This window comes from Dermacentor silvarum, chromosome 4 (assembly GCF_013339745.2).
Source record: "Dermacentor silvarum isolate Dsil-2018 chromosome 4, BIME_Dsil_1.4, whole genome shotgun sequence".
Taxonomy (NCBI): domain Eukaryota; kingdom Metazoa; phylum Arthropoda; class Arachnida; order Ixodida; family Ixodidae; genus Dermacentor; species Dermacentor silvarum.
Genome location: NC_051157.2, coordinates 26,277,033 through 26,294,992, shown reverse-complemented (window position 1 = coordinate 26,294,992; position 17,960 = coordinate 26,277,033). Strand labels below are relative to the sequence as shown.

Genomic DNA, 17,960 nt, shown 5'->3' with positions numbered 1-17,960 from the left:
ATACCGGTGACTTGCATCTGTCCAGAGGGATCGCTGGAAACACCAAGCGTGTGCAGATACCAGTGTCGCCGAGTCTTTTCTCGAGAAAGGTATCCAGACTATTTCTCTCGAAGTGTCGTGTCCAGCTTTGGCAGCGTGGTCAGCCTGGACATTGCCTTGTATTCCGCAGTGGGCTGGTAACCACTGCAGCACAACCCTGTGATGCAGTTCGCAGGCTTTGTTGCATATAGGCGTCTGATGTCTATTACGAGTTGTTCATCCGTGCGTGGGGACTTCAGGGACTGCAGGGCATGAGTAGGTGAAGATGGCCCAAGACTCAGCTGTCTGATCTATAATGTAATGAAAAGCAGCCCGCAGTGCAGCGAGTTCAGCGGCTGTAGATTAAGTACGGTGACTGAGAATGGAAGATATGGTAACACTCGCAGACGGGATCCACACACCAATGGCAGATGATGTAGGCGTAACAGGAGCCATCAGTGTAAATATGATGGTAATTCCTGTAGCTGGTGTCGACATGTTCTAGAGCCAATAAGTCAGCGCTGGTCCAGGTGTATTTCTCTTGCTCTTGAACCCAGGCACGAAAGTGACAATTGACAACGAAAGAATTTTCCACGGTGGCTCCATCGGCATAGATGCGCTTTGATAATGGAGCGGGAGCAAGCTCCGCACCACAGGACCACTGTCTAAAGCAAGCGGATGACCCGGCGTTCTAGTGGCAAAGCGCATGTGGATTCAGTGAAACTCCTGCTGCAGAAGCACTGGGGCCGATAGGCGCCTGCTTTCTGCAAGGGTTCCTTCACTTGATGTGTTTTTCGGCAGACCGAGGCACACCCTCAGGGCTTTCGCTTGCGCACCAGTGAGTGATCTTATGTTGGTTTGGGAAATGCCCTGTACCACAGGAAGGCTGTATAGTAGAATAACTTCACAGAGAGCCGTATACATGCGTAGCAGAGCATTTACAGAGCAGCCCCCAGTGTTGCTTGATAACATACAGAAGATGCTCGCATATGACCCGATTTTTACCTTTAACGTTCGAAAGTGGGGTGTCCATGTCATTAGCTTGTCAATTGTCACGCCCAGAAACTTGTGAATTGACACGTACCAAATGGGGGAGTGCGCAACGTTTAACGTGTAGCGCGAGAAATCACGCCTGGTGAATGCAATGGCGGCACACTTTTCTGGCGACATCATTAGACCTCGTGCGAGCAGAAATTTTTTATTTGAGTTGATAGCTATATATATATATATATATATATATATATATATATATATATATAACGCCAATGCATTTCTCCGCAAAGTTCGGGAAGTAACAAAGTAACATCTCGAAACTGGTGTCATCCTAAGAATTTGTTCCAAGTGGATCCGTCTTGCGAACCCCACGGCTATAACTCGTAAATTACAATAATTTGTTAAAACTTAATTAGTGATTTTTTGTTAATTAGTCGATTATGCATTTCATTTTTTAAAAGTAATGTCCGCCTCTTCGAGTAGACCAGCTCATGAACTAGAATTGCGCCATCTGCCACAACCAACCTTTGAAAGTGTTCGCTGAAAGAACCTGTATATATTTATAACGCACCAACAAGCCAAACGTGCAACTTTAGTGAGTGTCAGCTTCATCTTCGCCGTGTGGCAAAGAAGAAGAATACTTTACCAGCTCACTACGGCCGCAGAGGTTCGAAGTCGTGTCCTTGCGACAATGCTCTGTCGAGAGCCGGACGTGCTAACCTCCGCGATATTGTGGTGATTTGAGACTTCCTCGATCTGTGCGTTGTTTCGTTCACCGCGCCGACTCTGAGAATGGTGGCGTCTGTGCCCGTGTTTCGGGGGCCCCAGCGGGAGTTACTGTAGCCGACAAAAACGACGTTCTGTGCGCCGCGAAGAGGTAGGAGGAATAGACGGAAAGACATGGAGGTTAGCCAGTTATCAGACCGGCTGGCTACCCTGTGCTGGGGAAAGGGGGCAACGGGAATAAAAGGTAATAGAAAATAAGAAGAGGATAGTGGTGACCACCGTGAAAGCCTGCTGCGGTCGCACTGAGTGAGTTCAGAGCTGAACGCGCAATAAACGGAGAGCGGAGAAATTGCTGGCGTCCCTTTACAAGGCTAGATCTGCCTGTAGCTGATATCCTCTTTCTCCTGCGACCCAACCGCTGAAGCGAGTCAATTAGAAAAAAAAATATTCGCTGTAATATGCCGGAGAAGGACTGTCCAATGTTTGTGAAATATGTATGTACTTATTTAAAGATGTGTGCACTTTGTTGGTATTAATTTTGCTCTTTGATTACTTGTTTTCTGACTTAAGAAGTAAAAATAGATGTTCTGTATTTTGCCACATTGTATACCCTTCTAGTGCGCGTTCTTAATTTTTTAAGGCAAGTTGCCTTTCTGCTAACTGTTGTTGTGCATACTTGTTGCAATCCTGTGGATAATCTTTATGTTGGTCAGTTATTTAGTAGTTTATTTTGGTAGTTTTGGTCAGCGGCCCGCGGCTTCGTCGTCTCCCTGAGAGGGGGCAACGGAGCTTCTCAGGACCTTCATTAAAGTTCTTTGTCTGTTGTCTGTCTAGTCAGTTATCGTATGAGTGTCTTGATTTACGCAACTGTCGAACTGTGTAGGGTTCAGAAGATCGTCAAGCTACGGGTTTATCTCCTTTGGCACTCTGCTGATTGGAGCAGGAAATAATGATGATTCATTGACTGTTTAATCAGCCTGTCGACAGCAAATAATTTGTAACAAAGTAGCATAACAAAACTACTGTGAGAGAAAAAGAATTGGGGGGGGGGGGAGGGGGGGAAGCTCCTTTTTCATCGCCCTGAAAAGCCCACGGGAGACACAAAACGAAAACTACTAAGTAATGCGTGTGTTTTTTCGGAGTGCGAAAGCACGTGTGGACGAGTTTCAAGGGATTACAGCACAACGGATCAACGAAGCGGATCACGTCAGCAAGATTAGTGATGTTTCATAATCGAGCTCTATACCTGTAGAGCAGCATGAGCTTACACAATTTCACCACGATCGTGGGTGAAAATCCGGCTATGCGTGCCACATTTCACTTTCGGTGGATTACTGGCTTCCTTACGGTCACCACGGTATCGCAACACTGAAGATATGGTGTTCCCTCGCGTCTCGCATAGCTCTGCGAACATTCGGGGACCTTAGAGGGCTTTTCATCTTGCGAGCGGCCGTGAGATACAAGAAAGGGCAACACGTGTAATGCTCCAAAGGCTGCGTGAGCCGCCTGTTTTTCTTAGGTGTCACACTCTAGCTGCATGTTCTCTTTGAATCAGGGAAATCTAGCAGTGCGATTGCGTGATGGTGGTCATAATGATGACGGTGAAGTTCTTCGGTTGAGCAGAAGGTGGGTGTTCTACTCCCAGCTGCGACTATACTCGCCGGCTAGGGCAGATTGCAAACAGCCCTGTGGGATGTGCCTGCTGTTCATGTCAAATAACTAGTTTTTCTTCATTTATAGATGGGCTGATATCTATCAGTTGAATGGTAATAAATAAATAAATAAATAAATAAATAAATAAATAAATAAATAAATAAATAAATAAATAAATAAATAAATAAATAAATAATGTCAATTCTAGCAATAAAGTTGTTACCAAGCAAATGTCAAGTATAAAATTATACTGGATGATGCGGTCACAACGGGACGTTCGGCCACCATATCACTATAGTGCATGGCCACGCCGCTATTCGCCGCCACATGCACTGTGTGACATCACGCGCGACCACAAGAAGCTTTGTTGTGGCATCTCTTCTCGACAGCGGGGACGGGTTCTTGCACCCCATGTTCCGTAGCACTCCTAGCAGCTTGATCGGCATGTTTGCTGCCCATGATGCCACAATGGGCCTCTTTATGTCTTCTCGCATAAAGGCGCACAGGGTAGCGAGGCAACGTGGTGGGAACAAGCGCGGGCAATGTGCTCGATGCGTGCTCCGAGCACGTCTATGTGTAACGTGAGTCGGCACTGGGTAATTATGAGCAATCGAACCCATGCCGCAGGAATAACATATGTGCAATCGAAAATGCTCAGGCCTAGACATTCAGGGTTTGTCTTGTATTGCCATAGCGCGCATAAACAGCGCAAGCTATTTCACTCTGTGCACGTTTTTGCGATGAAAATGAATGGCGCCCACTATGGTGGTTAGAGCTGCGATGGCGTCGTAATTTGAAGCGGGTTACACATGAGGTATCTTCGATGTCATATAAAGCAGGGCAAACCTAGCGGTTGCGGGGCATGCCCAACGGAAAAGGATTAGCACAAGTGACTGGTTATCGGAGCGGAAAAAAAGTTGTCCCAGTTTCACCTGAAAGGCGAAGCATCAATTGCGATAGCAAACTTGTAGAGAGCTATACGGAGTAATGATATTAGCTTTATCAGCCGTATAAACTTGGACATGCAGCAGCATCGGCAACACGCAGAACTGTTGTCGACGCCATCGGCGTTTTGCCCGCGTTCGCTCAAAATGCGTGCGGCGTTGGTGACTGTTGCCGGAGCCTCTGATATAAATAGGCACTTCGTGCCGCAGCTAAACGTCGCCTCCCTTCCCTCCCCCTCCCCCACGGCCTCTCGCGCATCGGAAGAAGGCACGTTTGCTCTACATATATGGTGATTGTAAAGGAGAAAAGAGACGCCTACTTCTGCAGCCCTTAAGCGAGCACGGCGCAGAACGCGCGTTTGTTCTCCGCCGTGCGTTCACTCCCCGTGAAAGACGCGCCCCTCGCGCCCTTTCACTCGCACATACAGCGTTCGGCGCGCGGCGACGATTTCTTCTCCAAATGACGTCATACGGAACCTCACGGCGACGGCGACGCCGACGGCAGAAATCTGCTTTTGAGATAAAAATCACGACACGTGGCACAAATGAGTGGTGGCCGGAGCCGTATACATTCCATTTTCCAAAGCAGGGGTGGCCGTCAGGAATCGTGTCGTGATTTTGCCGCTCCGGCTGCCATTCATTTGTGCTAATCTATTTCCGTTGGGACTGTACGTCATGGGCTCAAAAGCACAAGCCATGCTTCAAAGTCAAATGTTCCAAAGAGACCACCCGCCGTCTCACGTCCAGATAAATCACTGTCGCCATCCTATTCGACAGTACGTTCTCAGGCATCTGCAGATTGGTTATGTCAAGGCCGTTTTTGCTAGCCGGGGTGTCGAATACAACCGGAACCAAACCGAACTATTAACTTTGTGCCATCTTGGCACTGATCCCGAACCGGAATTTCTTCCAGGAAGCTTTCCAAACCGGTTCCGCAAATGCTACTGAAGGTCCTGTGGACCCGCTACTAGGGCACGTCAGAGGGGTAACGCTGGACGAAGGCTCAAAGCCTCTCGTCGTCGGCGAATTATTTGCACGTTCAAATAACGAACTCAAATAACTTGTAATTACCTCAACTCAGTTCGCACACTCATTGTGTTGTTAATATTTGTGCAACGCTGCCTTTTATGTGATGAAAAATGTGAGCGTTTTACGCGTCTCTCATCTTGCTGCATCAAAGGTACCAGGACAATGCTCTTCAACTTCGTGTTCTGTTTTAATGCTATACACGGTCGGCTGAGCTACATTTACTATCCAACTGCTCACGAGAAACCTACAGCGTTGAAATTCCTGACGTTCTTTCCGGTGCTGACTGGGGTCACGTGAGACGCCAACGCTTCGTGTAGCAATGACGGCCAAAGAAAGAGAAAAAGAAAGCCCACCACCGCCCTCCACCCTTTCCCGTTAAATTGATCCGCCAAATACCTACGTGATTAAGAAATAAGTATTTTAGGGGCGAAGCTCCTTAGGGTGTGGGTCTGTCCCTCCTCTGTAGTAGTAGTAGTAGTCGTCGTAGTAGGTAGACACGTCTACTTTTATGAGAAAAAAAAAATTCCGAGAGTTGTGGCCGTAGCGGAATCGAACCAGGGACCCCTCGCTTCTGAACGCGTGGCGCTAACCACTACGCCACGAAGCGCACATAAACAGACGCACCACGATGGCAATAAATACCCAACAATAACGAAAGACTGCGCGTTTTCTAACGCGTTTGTGCTAGCGCGTTACGGCCCGTGCAAGAAGCTGGTGTAAGACGCTGTGGCCTCTCCGCCTTACCCCCGTATTCATAAACGCTGATGGCGTCGGCAAACGCGGTGCACGTTCCGGCATGTGTAAACGGCTGCGTGAGACGCTGTGGCCTCTTCCCCTTAGAGTACTGCACGTTTCTAACGCGTTTGTGCTAGCGTCCCCTTAAGCGGGAGATGGTGCAATTATAATGAAGGGCGCTGTTATAAAATAGGAATGACGTCACATATGGCGCGTGTCATTGGTGGAAGTCAATCGTTCGATTTAGTGCGGCGAGACTGGGCGAATTACACGGAAGATTCACGGTTTACCGATGATTCCCTCCGGAGCTTCGCCCACTCATCATCATTCACCCCGTGGATATGCGGTGTTTTTTATTTAGAATGCTACCAAAATGTTCAGTGTGGCATGTTTCCTCTACTTCGGACAGGTACATGGAGCCAGGCAATCGGTGTAGGTCGATATAGCTTTGCGAAATAAGACAACTAATCTAGAAAGAACGCAACCTTGGTAGTTTTCCTTTTGGGGTAAAGTGCTGCATTATCTTAAAGTAATCGACCTCTGTCAGCGATACAGCGAACTACAAAATGGCGTTGAACCCCTAACGTGATCCCTAACGTGATAGGCGCGTTCATTCAAACACTTATGCTAAGTAAGATGTGACAGCGTTTAAGTTTCAGGCTCAGCCCTTTGAAATAACGAAATTTTAATTGGTGCATCGTTGGAACTTGGTTTCAGGCTGTACAGAACAGAACATCCTTTGTAAGGGCAACGCCTAGCTGTCACGCAGGCCTGAGTCGTTACTAAATATTAATATATGATGCCCTCCCTGGTTCTTCGATTTCAACGGTCGAGGTGCACGCAGGTGTAAGACAGCTTACGGGCGCAACTAATTGGAATTAACATTGTTTTCAATACATTGGGCACTGCGGCATTTGAAGACAAATCACAGTGCGCCTGCACGCGTGTGTCTGGCCAAAGTGTATTCAATTTCTTGCATAATATTTAAGACATCTGAGCTACAGCAGTCCGCGTCACGTGAAGGTAGAAATAAACTGTCTTTCGCCAAAACAAGTTCGCTGGTGAGACGGGAAAACATTGATCTCTAAAGACTCTTATTCTCCATAATTACGAACCGTTATGAACGGATTCATACCAGTTCGAACCTTTATATTCAAACCCGGCAGTATGTATGCAGACACCTGAGCCAGAACGGAGCCCGAAACGTTTCTGGTTCGGCACCTTGGTGCCAGCACACTGGCGCACCCGCGGTGCTCCGACTCACACCCTGAGAATGCCTGGCGAGAAACTGTGGTCGGGAACTGGCACTTCTTCCTCGGACTGGCACGCATACACACATGCCAATTTGCTCTTTCGTATCTATCATTTTTCTGCGGGCACCTTCGCTTTTTTATTCTAATGTTGCTGAATTTACATTGCTGCATTTTGACTGATTTTCTAACTATTTATTTCTTAATTAATTAGTAGTCAATTAATACTTTCGAGCACAAATTATACGTAGTGTTCGCACTGGATCACGTCAGTTTTTCTGAAACCGTCCAAGTGTCATATTTCTAATCGCACCTAAAACAGCAAAGGCGGCGGGAAACGACTGAAGATGTGCAGCGAGTTATCGGAGGCAACAACGGCATGCTAGATGGCATCCCAAAACCACGATACTGCAGACGCAGAGGCTTTACCATTAGGTGAAGTATGTGCGTCTCACTAGCGCCAAGTTTGTAAACAGCCATTTGTAAACAGCTGAACCAACGATCGATGAGCAAGAGCCAGTACGCCAGCGGCAACGGGGTCAAAGGAGGCCTGAACTTGCCACCACAGTTAGTGGCGTTTGCGCGTGCTACGTACAGGAGTGTTCATAACATGAGAAGTGAGAATCAAAATGATTATGTGGTAACGCAAGGATGTATGATGACACTAGATGAACGCCTGGGCTTCTGTTATGTTCAAGTGAGAGCGAGGAAAAAGTGATCTGTGCACTTTGTAATTTTCGTTCAGTGGGAGGAACTGTTACATGCTATTCAATAACAACTTGTACTATAACAGGTGCTCGGAAGAGAGCAGGAACTGTTTGTACCAGGTCCGACCAAAACTCTCCTTTACAATAGTTCTTTTTTCCTGCCATAGTTTCAACACTGGTCGATAGAATGGTGACACTGTAGTAATTGCGCACAGAGTGGCCTGTTCCTCTCTGACGTAGAGGGTGTACGTATGCCCTGCAATGTACGTATACATACTCAGCTTGTTCCGTCTGTGATAAATTTTCTGAAAAAAAAACGTAGAGTGATGACTTAAAAAACAAAAGGCTAAATGAGAAAACAAGAATTAAATGGCCCGGTGCACTCCAACTGTTGCGCACGTACATCTACAGCGGAGAGTGCGTGGCGGCGAGACGAACTTCAATAGGAGATAAAGAATGGAAGAAACAATGCTACGCCTTGCCCGTCCGTCGTAGCTCTCTGTCAGATCAAAATGCCTTGAGCACTAAATCATACAAGTCTCCCAAATTTTTAGCTTTCACATGTGTAAGCCTATACAAGATACCTCAACAGCGACAACAGGACACGTGGAAGACTTTAGTTGTGTCTTAAAAAAAAAAGAAAAACATCTGAGTCTGTCAGCCACGTGCCGGCAGCCAGGTCCGCCAGTGCTACTGTGGAGCTCAACTCTTTCTAAAAATTGAAGAACAGACAATACCCTGGAAATCAGAGAGAAGTCAGCTCTATATGGACAACAAAATAAATACCTTCAGAATCCATCTCAGTGCTTTTAGGATCGTAATTCAGGGTAGGCTACCTTTTGTGTCCGACCAGTACTTTGTGCCACAGCTAGCGGGGGCACTTAGCTATAGCGTTGCACAGAAATCGGAAGATGATTGTGTTTCTCGGTTCGTCAACGGACGAGCCTCGTAGCTATAGGCGGCCGTCTACTGGATCTTTCTTTATTCTTTTTGCGTAACAAGATCTAGGGCCGCTTTCACTGTTCGCAGAAAGTAGATGGTCGTGGCAAATAGGCGTCAATGCGTGAAGTGGTTTCTTTCGGCCCTGGGTATGTGCGCGCTCGGCTGAGTGCCGCGTCGTTTTCGATTTTCCGACGACGTAATTTCGGCGTCCTCTCGACGACGCTCCACGTCAGCAAGTGAGAGCTTTACTTCGGCAGCATATGACCTAAAAATGAAAATGACCGCCTTGTCCTGCAACGAAAAACCACGTGACAGTTTTCACTTATTGTTACGTTGACTACATTAATGACAAAGAAGGTAGAAAAATATCATAGAAAACATTTTGATACTAGCGAGGAGAAGAAGGATTTCTGAAGCACTCTTGTTCCCGCCTGTGTTTCAGTTCTTCACAATTTCTCGCTTGTTATTTCTCTCAGAATAGTTTCTGTGAAACCCAGTGACATGACGCACCACCATCGGGACATGTTATTGTACGTCTACAGGAACAATAACATGCTAGTGCAGGTACATTACAGCGATATTTCTGTAATAGGCCTATTTTCTGGATAGAAAGGACGTTAGGTTACTTTCAGAATACTTCCGACCCCCTGGAGTTGCTTAACGTGCACCCAAAGATCGATACATGATCATTCTTGCATTCCACGACCCTTGCAATGCAGCCGCTGCGACAGAGATTCGAACCGACTACCCCGCACTCAGCAGCACAACGCCGTAAACACTGAGCCACTGCAGCAGACAAATTTAGAAAATTACTTGCCGGAAATAGGTGATAAAAGCGGCAAATGTGCAATAAATGGGTCCCGTTGTTCATATGCTCTTGTCGCTTACACAGTGCGCTGCCACCAATCTTCGGTCTTAAACACACAGCTTTCCTATATAATAATATCGGGCTAGCTTGCACTAGTGGCGCAAGGCTAAAGACACAGCGGAGCTGATCGGTTCCTAGCTGGTCCTGGCTATACGAAGTGATGCTAAGTTATACGAAGTGTGTAACATTTCCTCGCGGTCCGTGGCATCGGGGAACGCCTCGCGAAGCACTTGCAGTCCGAGCACAGGTAGGGCAAGTGGGGCGAAAGCTATGCACAGTGTACGGGTGGCACGCAGCAGACGACACGCCGGGATGACGTCACGGCGCAGTAGCGTGCAACTGGTGAAAGCTCGGCCGAGCCGCCGCCAGAGGCGCCTGCTCCAATCACGGACATCGCGAGCCCCTCTGTGCGTTGCCTCGTTGGTGCTGCTACAATTTGTTTCTCTCTCGCTCTCATTTTCTCTTTCTCTCTCCCGAGCATAGCGCGCGATGCGCGCACTCTCTCTCGCTCGCATTTTCTCTTTCTCTCTCCCGAGCACAGCGCGCGACGCTCTGCGAGGTGGTTGCTAGGCAACGCAGTGGTACACGGCACACATTACGGCCGGCTTAAACAGCTCCGCTGTTAAAATGGGACTCCGTGGTATGACGCTAGGAGGAGCATACAACAGACCATCCCACTCGAAATTTTGGTAACTATTGGTGATAGGTAATACACAGCCCTGCATATCACATGCGATATCGCACTAAATTGTTTATTGCCGTTTTTAGCTGGAACAGAAATGTGTTCGTTTGAAGTTTGAAGTTTATTGTTTCAGGTAATGCAATCGTTTTCCTCACGAGCCAAGACTAAACGAGAAACTATAGTCTCCTGGTCTCGTAGGGTGTGTCAGCAGCAGTGACTCACAATAACCTATACAATGATGAAACATTCTGGACCTGTTATTCATGCTATAGTACATGGAGGACTCATGCACCCCCTATTAAAGACTGTAAAGTGTATTCCGTGGCTGATTAGTTGTGGGAGCAGACTCCCAGCCTAGGCCTTTGGTATGATTGTCTTAGTAATAATATTGATACTACGACTCTAGCCACTATAATTTTCGTGGTGATACCATAGTGGTTATCATATATAGTGATAGGGATGTGTTCCGCCTGTAAATATTGTGTGCCGATTTCCGTTTGCGTAATATTCTTGCTCCCTTTCTACCTCTTTAAATGCTCTCTCATTCCCCCTGTGCAGGGTAGCAAACTGGGCTTGTCTTCCCAATTCACCACCGCCTTTCCTCTGTTTCTATATTCCTCTTTATCTTCATTATCACTTTCTTCGCTTAGTTAACCCTTATTTGATTTTATGTGTTTACCTTTTTGACGAGAGAGAGAAGTGGAGCAGCAGGGATACTTTCCGTTTCAATATCTCCAAGACCGTCGATTTATAACACAAAAGAGCTATACTAATGCACAATTTGATTGGAACTCTAGAAAATGAAATGGCCTCGGGCAGGTTCAGCTATGCACGCTGTATCAACATTAACCTTGTGAGGGACGGCGCCGCTCCGCAGTCCTATAGCTAGCAGGTCTCAGTCCTGACCAGCAGCGTTCAGCCACGGCTCACGCCGCCGCTCGCGCATTCGCCCGCTTCCTCGGCTTCCACAACTAATTTCAATGTCGCGGATAGAGACGGCAGCAAGGGCTTGGCGCTCTGCGTGCGGCGGCGAGGCCGAAACAATTGAGCATCCCCTTTGATTCTGCCCCGCTTTCTTCAAAGAGAGCGCTACTCTCTGCGCATCATTTCCACGCCTGACACTACCTGCGATCTCGGCATCGCAACTGCTGTTCCCCGGCCGGCAGCACAGCTTCTCCTTCAGGCACCTCCTCACGTTCCTCGCTGTCGTGTAACATTTAGCGCGCCGCCTGGCTACCGCTGACAGCCAAGGGCTCTGTGACCGTCTCGACCTTCTCTCTCTTCTTTCCTCTTTATGTCCCCATTCACTTCCCCAATGCGCTGAGTCTTCTCCCGAAAGAGTTGCAGAAAATATCGCCTCTTCACAATCACTATTTCGCTCTCGCGTCGGCAGCTACAACACTGTCCCTTCTTTTGTGAAGGCGGTGGCACAGGCACGGGGTGGCTTGAAGAGATCTCACGGTGCCCTCAACGACGGGTAAAGCCTTGCGTATTGGTGCACCGAACGTGGACGTAGCGGAGCAGGCAAGCTCCGAGTCGGCAAGTTCTTCCAGGATCCTGAAGGTCCTACACCAGGGTGGCTTTCCGGGTGTACACTGGCGAAGATGCGGCAAAGCAGGCGGTGCATCCTTCGAGTTGCCGAAGTCTTCCGGGAGCTCGGAGGTCCTAAACCTTCCTTGGACGCATACCTGGTCTCCATCCCCGACTCGTTCGGGAGAGTGCACGCAGCAGGTAGCCGGAAGGTGCACCCGCCTACTCCCATGCCACCGCAAGGAGATCAGCCAGCCGCCTCAGGTGCGCAGGTAACGAGAGGAGATGTCATCTCGAGAGCAGCAGCTCCTTGGAGTGATGCGGCCAGGGTACGCCGTCGGCCTGCATCTGTGATGAATATGATACCTCTACGTCACCACCGCCACTGACAACTAGCTCTTGCGTTCCCGGAACTCGACCTCGCAAGAATAATCATCATAGCTCACCAGGAGCTCCACCTACACGCCAGTTGTTTGTGTGGAAGTCTGCATACTGCACCGCCGAGGGACGCAGCTGCTCCTGGAGGTGGTGTCGGTGCCATCGCGTTGATGACACCCTACGCGCCGGTAGTTCCCTTTTCCCAATGGTGGTGCCTGAGCCACTGCAGCGCCCGCAGGTCACGCGCCAGGCTCGACGACGGCGTTGGAGGAGGAGGAGCAAGCGGAAGAGGAGAGCATTGATCTTCGCCAGCCAGAGATGCAGCTCGCACCGCACAAGTCATGCTGCAGGCCGGGGCAGGAGTCGCTAACTGCATCGGAATGGGTATCACGGGCTCCGCCGCGACCACGGTCCTTCCCGGAATGCAGCCGCGGCCCCACGATCGGTTGCCAGCATAGAGGATGACGCGGCTCCTATGTCCTAGACAGCAGGCCTCAGTCCTGACCATGATGACCATGGTGGTGGTGGTGATGATGATGATGATGATGATGCCGGTGATCCTCTTTCCTGGTGCATACCCACTAAGGGGGTAGACCAAGACTCAGGCGGCAGCAGGTAGCTTAAGAGAATTCTTATTTGAAGAGGAGAAACGCCAATTAACCGAAAAAAAAAACAATAACAAAAGGAAATTCCGGAAAAACTAAAATAGTGTGTGATTTAGCAGTCAGAATTTGCGAACGAAAACTAAGAAAGAGGTAAAAATCAAGGAGAGAATAAAGAAAACATTACCAAAGGATTTGGCGAAAGATTTTCAGAGAAATAATCATGTAGTGTTCGGATAAGTGGAATAAAGCTACACGAATTGCTCCATCCTGCCACGGCTCGCGCCACCACTCGCGCGTTCGTCGTCCTCCTCTGCCTCCCCAACTAGTTAAGATGTCGCGGATGACGGCGGCAGTTCGACCAACCTTAAACTTAGCAATTAAAAGGTTGATTAGCGCTTTGTTAGCCGACGGCGACCTATCGGCAGACGGTCGTTCTTTCGCTTAGCCTCTGTCGTAATGTTGCCGCTACAAATGGCAGCCGAGCCCCGCGACCTCCCGCTCTGCAACGGAAAGCCGTAAAGGGTGACCCACGATGGAGGATGCCGGTAAAAGAAGAAAAGGCGTCAGAGGGAAAGGAACGGCAGCTTAAAAAAAAAAAAAAAAACATGGGCATTAAGGCATTTTTGAGGCAAAGCTGGCAGGTGAGGGAGAAAACAAAGGGGAAGAAAAGAACAAGCGCGATTACGAAAGCGCAACATGGGAAGCGAAGCGCGATGGGGAGCGGGGGAATGAATGCGCTTCCCTCATTCCTTACCGGCGGCATATTTTTCGCTCGCTCCACTTCGTGGCGCCACCACTGGACCAGGACTCACTGCGCATGCGCAAATGAGGGGAAGGGGGACGGGAAGAAGGCAGAGGGAGCATCCTTTTACTCCTCCCTTCCTTTTTATTTTTCTGGCGGACTGGTGGCGGCTCCGGAGAGGGGCACACGTGCACTCGGAGTTTTGAGCTCGGAGGAGTTTACTCGATCCGCTCCGGCCGGTCAGTCGCTGAGTCGGTCGCCGTGTCGTCTTGCTAGCTCGATCGTCGCGCGAAGCTCGCACTGTCCACGAACATTCGTTTAAGACGAGAAAGACATGCCGTCCTTTCGCCTCCGGTGGTTAAGCGCTGCCTGGGGCTCCGAAGGCTGACTGGTTTGTGCGGCTGTCATCGAAAGAGATTTGCGCTCGATTCGGCGGTTCCGCATTTATTCGTCGTCCTGCGCGGTCCCGTTGGCAGGCGCTTCGCTGGACAATGGCAATCCTCAAGTCGTGCTGCTGCTGGAAGACACTTCGCAGTGGCAGCGTGGCATGCGGCATCTACACCTTGGTGAGTGCTTCTTGCCGCAGCAACGTATGCGAAATACTGAAAAAAAGAAAGGTTGATTATCAGAGTACTTTTGATTGCAAATCCTACTATTGCCGCAAAGCGTGCTCGTGCGACATTGCTGAACGATCTAAACAGCGAATTGTTAGGTTGTCATACTTCAATGCTCTCCGCCGAGATTGTGTGAGAAGTGCTGACTTGCGTTCCTTAACGTTCGTTAAGGCTAAGTTAACGCAATCTTACGGGGCTCTGAGTTTTCTTTACGCATTCAAAATGTGAATGAACGAGTATGCACCTATGCGCTCATTCCTTCATGCCATGTGCATTTGACAATCAAATGTTATGGAAAAGTCAACGAGGGAAGTTTCCAACGTTTCCAATATAACCTAAAAATCTAATCAATCATCGAGTATGTGGCAGTTTTCGAGATTATAAAATTGCCTGGCGGAATTTATTCCGGGCTGGATAAGCTATTCCCCGTCGTGGTTAACATCCAACGTATCCTCTATATCTTTATTTTGCTCTCTATGGACTTTAAGGAAATCACTGCATTAAATGGTCACTGTACATACGAATCCTTTCTTCCTGTCCTATTCATCACCTTTCATCGTTCTTTTTCGTACCCATTTTCCCTAACCCTGTGTGGAGTAGCAGCCTTGAGCATACGATAGCTCAGGTCGATCCTCACATGTCCTCTTCTGAAGTGTAATAAGTTCTTCACCTTCGTCTTTGTTTTTACAAGGCGGCACTGTATATATCTTGATTACCCTTGTTCCTCAGCAGCCTTATTTATTGGTCGCTTCTATAAATGACTTGGCTGAAATTAAACTGAATTGAAGATAAGAATAAAACTGACTCTCTCGGATGCAAGAGCAATGGTGATTTTCTTGTGTTGTTGCGTCCACTTGATTCCGATGCTTAAATCGCATAATGACAGCCCATAGCAGCTCACAGTGCTTATCAGTCAGGATGTAGGGTGCACAGGCGAGTGATACAGCACTGCGTACATGACGAACATAACGACTAGTTCTATTGAATGAGCCGTTTGGATTAGTTTTCAATGCTGGAGCCCCCGGACGCAGTCATACGTTCACTGCTCCTGGTAACTAGTCTTATGCCACATCTGGCGTTCCCCAAGTCTCGGTCTTGGGGCCCTTACTATTTTTAATTTACATCAATGACATCGTCACTAACATAGAATGCAGCTTATAAAACGTTTTGCAGGTGATTGCATTATATATAAAGAAATAAGAACCTATGAAGGCCACCTTATCTTGAACAGATGCCTTAACGTGATAAATGCCTGATGTGAACAATGACAATTGTTTATTAACACCAAGAAATTGGTGTCAGTGGTAGTTACAACAAATAGGATTAAGTCAGTATTCACCTACTTTCTCAATGGTACACCCCGAACTAAAGTTCAGCAACACAAGTATCTAGGACTGACTCTAGCATCTGACTTCAAGTGGAACAAGCACGTTGCCAACATCACTTCAGCAGCCACTCGTAACCTTTTCTTCCTTAAAAGGTCCCTGAAATCTGCTCCTAGTGATATCAAACTGCTGTGCTATAAAACCTTTCTGCGGCCAGTAATATAATACGCCAACACGGTTTGGTTTCCTCACACAAATACAAACATAACAAAAGTGGAAAAAGTTCAAAGGAAAGCAATACGGTTTATCCGCAACAAGTACAAAACCACTGACTGCCGACAGAACTCCTGGCTTCATCCGGAATGGACACACTGGTAATCAGAGCAAAACAAGCTCGGCTAAAACTCATACATAAGCTGTTGCACAACCGCCCTTTAACATAAATTCTTCACAATATATTACTGTCCCTACGTCCCGTATTTCAAGCCATAAGCATGATAAAATGTTAGTTGAGTACCCTTGTAAAACGGACACATTTAGATACTCTTTTTTCCCTACTGCTGTTAGGGAGTAGAACCACCTCGACTCAACAATAGCTGATATAGAATCACCATCAATTTTTAGTAGCATGATAGAAAAGAGTAAGGAATAACTGAAATAATTTTCATCTTATGCATTTTTTGAATTGTTTAGATTAATCTGCTATGTTATGTTAGATTGTATTAAGTTATACACTGTTAGGTAGTAAATAGTTGTGTTGCATTATATTTCATGAGATTGCATTGTCTCGCAATTTATTGTATTATCACATTTTTTTTACTTCTTAGAAAGCGTTAGAGTTGACTTCACTAATTAAATGCATGAAACGATGTCGTTTTTTCTGCATTTGTATTTTTCCAGACTGTACTGCGTAGCTACATGTAGCATATTTAGTTTCTTTGAAGTTCGTATACACATGTTCTATAAAAAAAAAAAAAATGCTATATCAACACTTACATTGTAACAATATGCCCACCTGCTATGGTCTCGATAAAAATACTGGCTGTATTGAAAATAAATAAATAAATATGCAAGTTCTCGCGACTCACCACAGTTGCTCCTGCCACAGCAGACAACTCGGAATGCAAGTCGTGACTTCATTTTCACCGGTGAGACAGCGTGTTGAGTTATAGATGTGACTGAGGAGGGCAGGTTTAGGTGAACGCTACAGAAGAGGGAGAGAACGGGACACAAAAAGATCCAATCAGTGCTGGCAACAAATTCATGCTAAGTTTCATTTCACGGCATTCTTCAACTGCGATGGGGGTGCTGCACGGTGGAACATGCGCCTATTATGCGCACTGCAATATGGCAGGTGAAATAAATGTCCTAACCGGAGTCCGCGGCTGCATGACGTACCGACAGTGAGATCACAAATCTGAATGCGAGAGCTGAGAGAAAAGTGTGCACTAATATCATGCTTAGTTCTCTGGCAAGAACGTATCAGCTAGTAGCTATTTCTCGTTTGGAAACCGCAGTTTGGCGATATAAGTTATGCGGAAATGCGCTACGTTGAGGAAGGCTCATGAAATGGAAAAATTATCATCCACCCAACTGTAGCACAAAGCTACAAAGGAAACCCTATTAAGGTTTTTCAGAAAAAAATAATAAGCTTCACAGTAGAAGAAAAATTTGTTCTGGTCCCCAGTTCAAACCCGGGACTAATGCCTTTTCCGGGCCGCCTCTGGTACTTTTATTCATGCGAGCAGTTCAGACCATAAGAGGTTGAGTACGTAACTATGGCAATTTTTACAGCTGCTTTACCTTACGGCTAACTGTGTCGCTTAAGTAGTACAGAAGTACATGGCCTTGTAAAACAGTGTGTGTGTTGGCTTACTGTAAGCTATTCACATTGCTAAAATTTACGGTATACTTCCTGCTACCTACAAAAAGCCCCGAAATTTTCATGCAGTTATCATAAACGTTGTAAGATTGTCCTCATGTTATGCTATCTTGCTCCCTGGGGAGATAAATAGTAATTGCCTACGACGTCTGAGGATATTAAGCCCACTGCGGCAGTGGCATATAAAGCAGCTTAGGCCTCGATAACTGCTACACAATGAAGGCTACCAAAGCCTAGTCGTTCCGCCTCAAGACTGTTGGCATACAGGGCACGCTGTCTTTCCCAGAGTGCTCGACTACATAGAGCGGATAGCGTGCGGTTCGTAGCGACGGCCTAC

General features: G+C 47.3%; 1 protein-coding gene across 4 annotated transcripts in view; it reads left to right on the top strand.

The window, feature by feature from the left end:
- Positions 1–17,960, top strand: part of LOC119449644 (uncharacterized) — a 365,645-nt gene that overhangs the window by 106,265 nt on the left and 241,420 nt on the right. For 3 of the 4 annotated variants that reach the window (XM_037712866.2, XM_049665344.1, XM_049665343.1), the window contains exon 1: positions 13,989–14,368. The exons of the other annotated variant lie outside the window; for it this stretch is intronic. In XM_037712866.2, coding sequence (XP_037568794.2) covers positions 14,294–14,368 — 75 coding nt within the window. In that variant the 5' untranslated portion in view covers positions 13,989–14,293. Of the gene's footprint in view, positions 1–13,988; positions 14,369–17,960 lie in introns of those variants that run through there. 4 annotated transcript variants of the gene reach the window in all.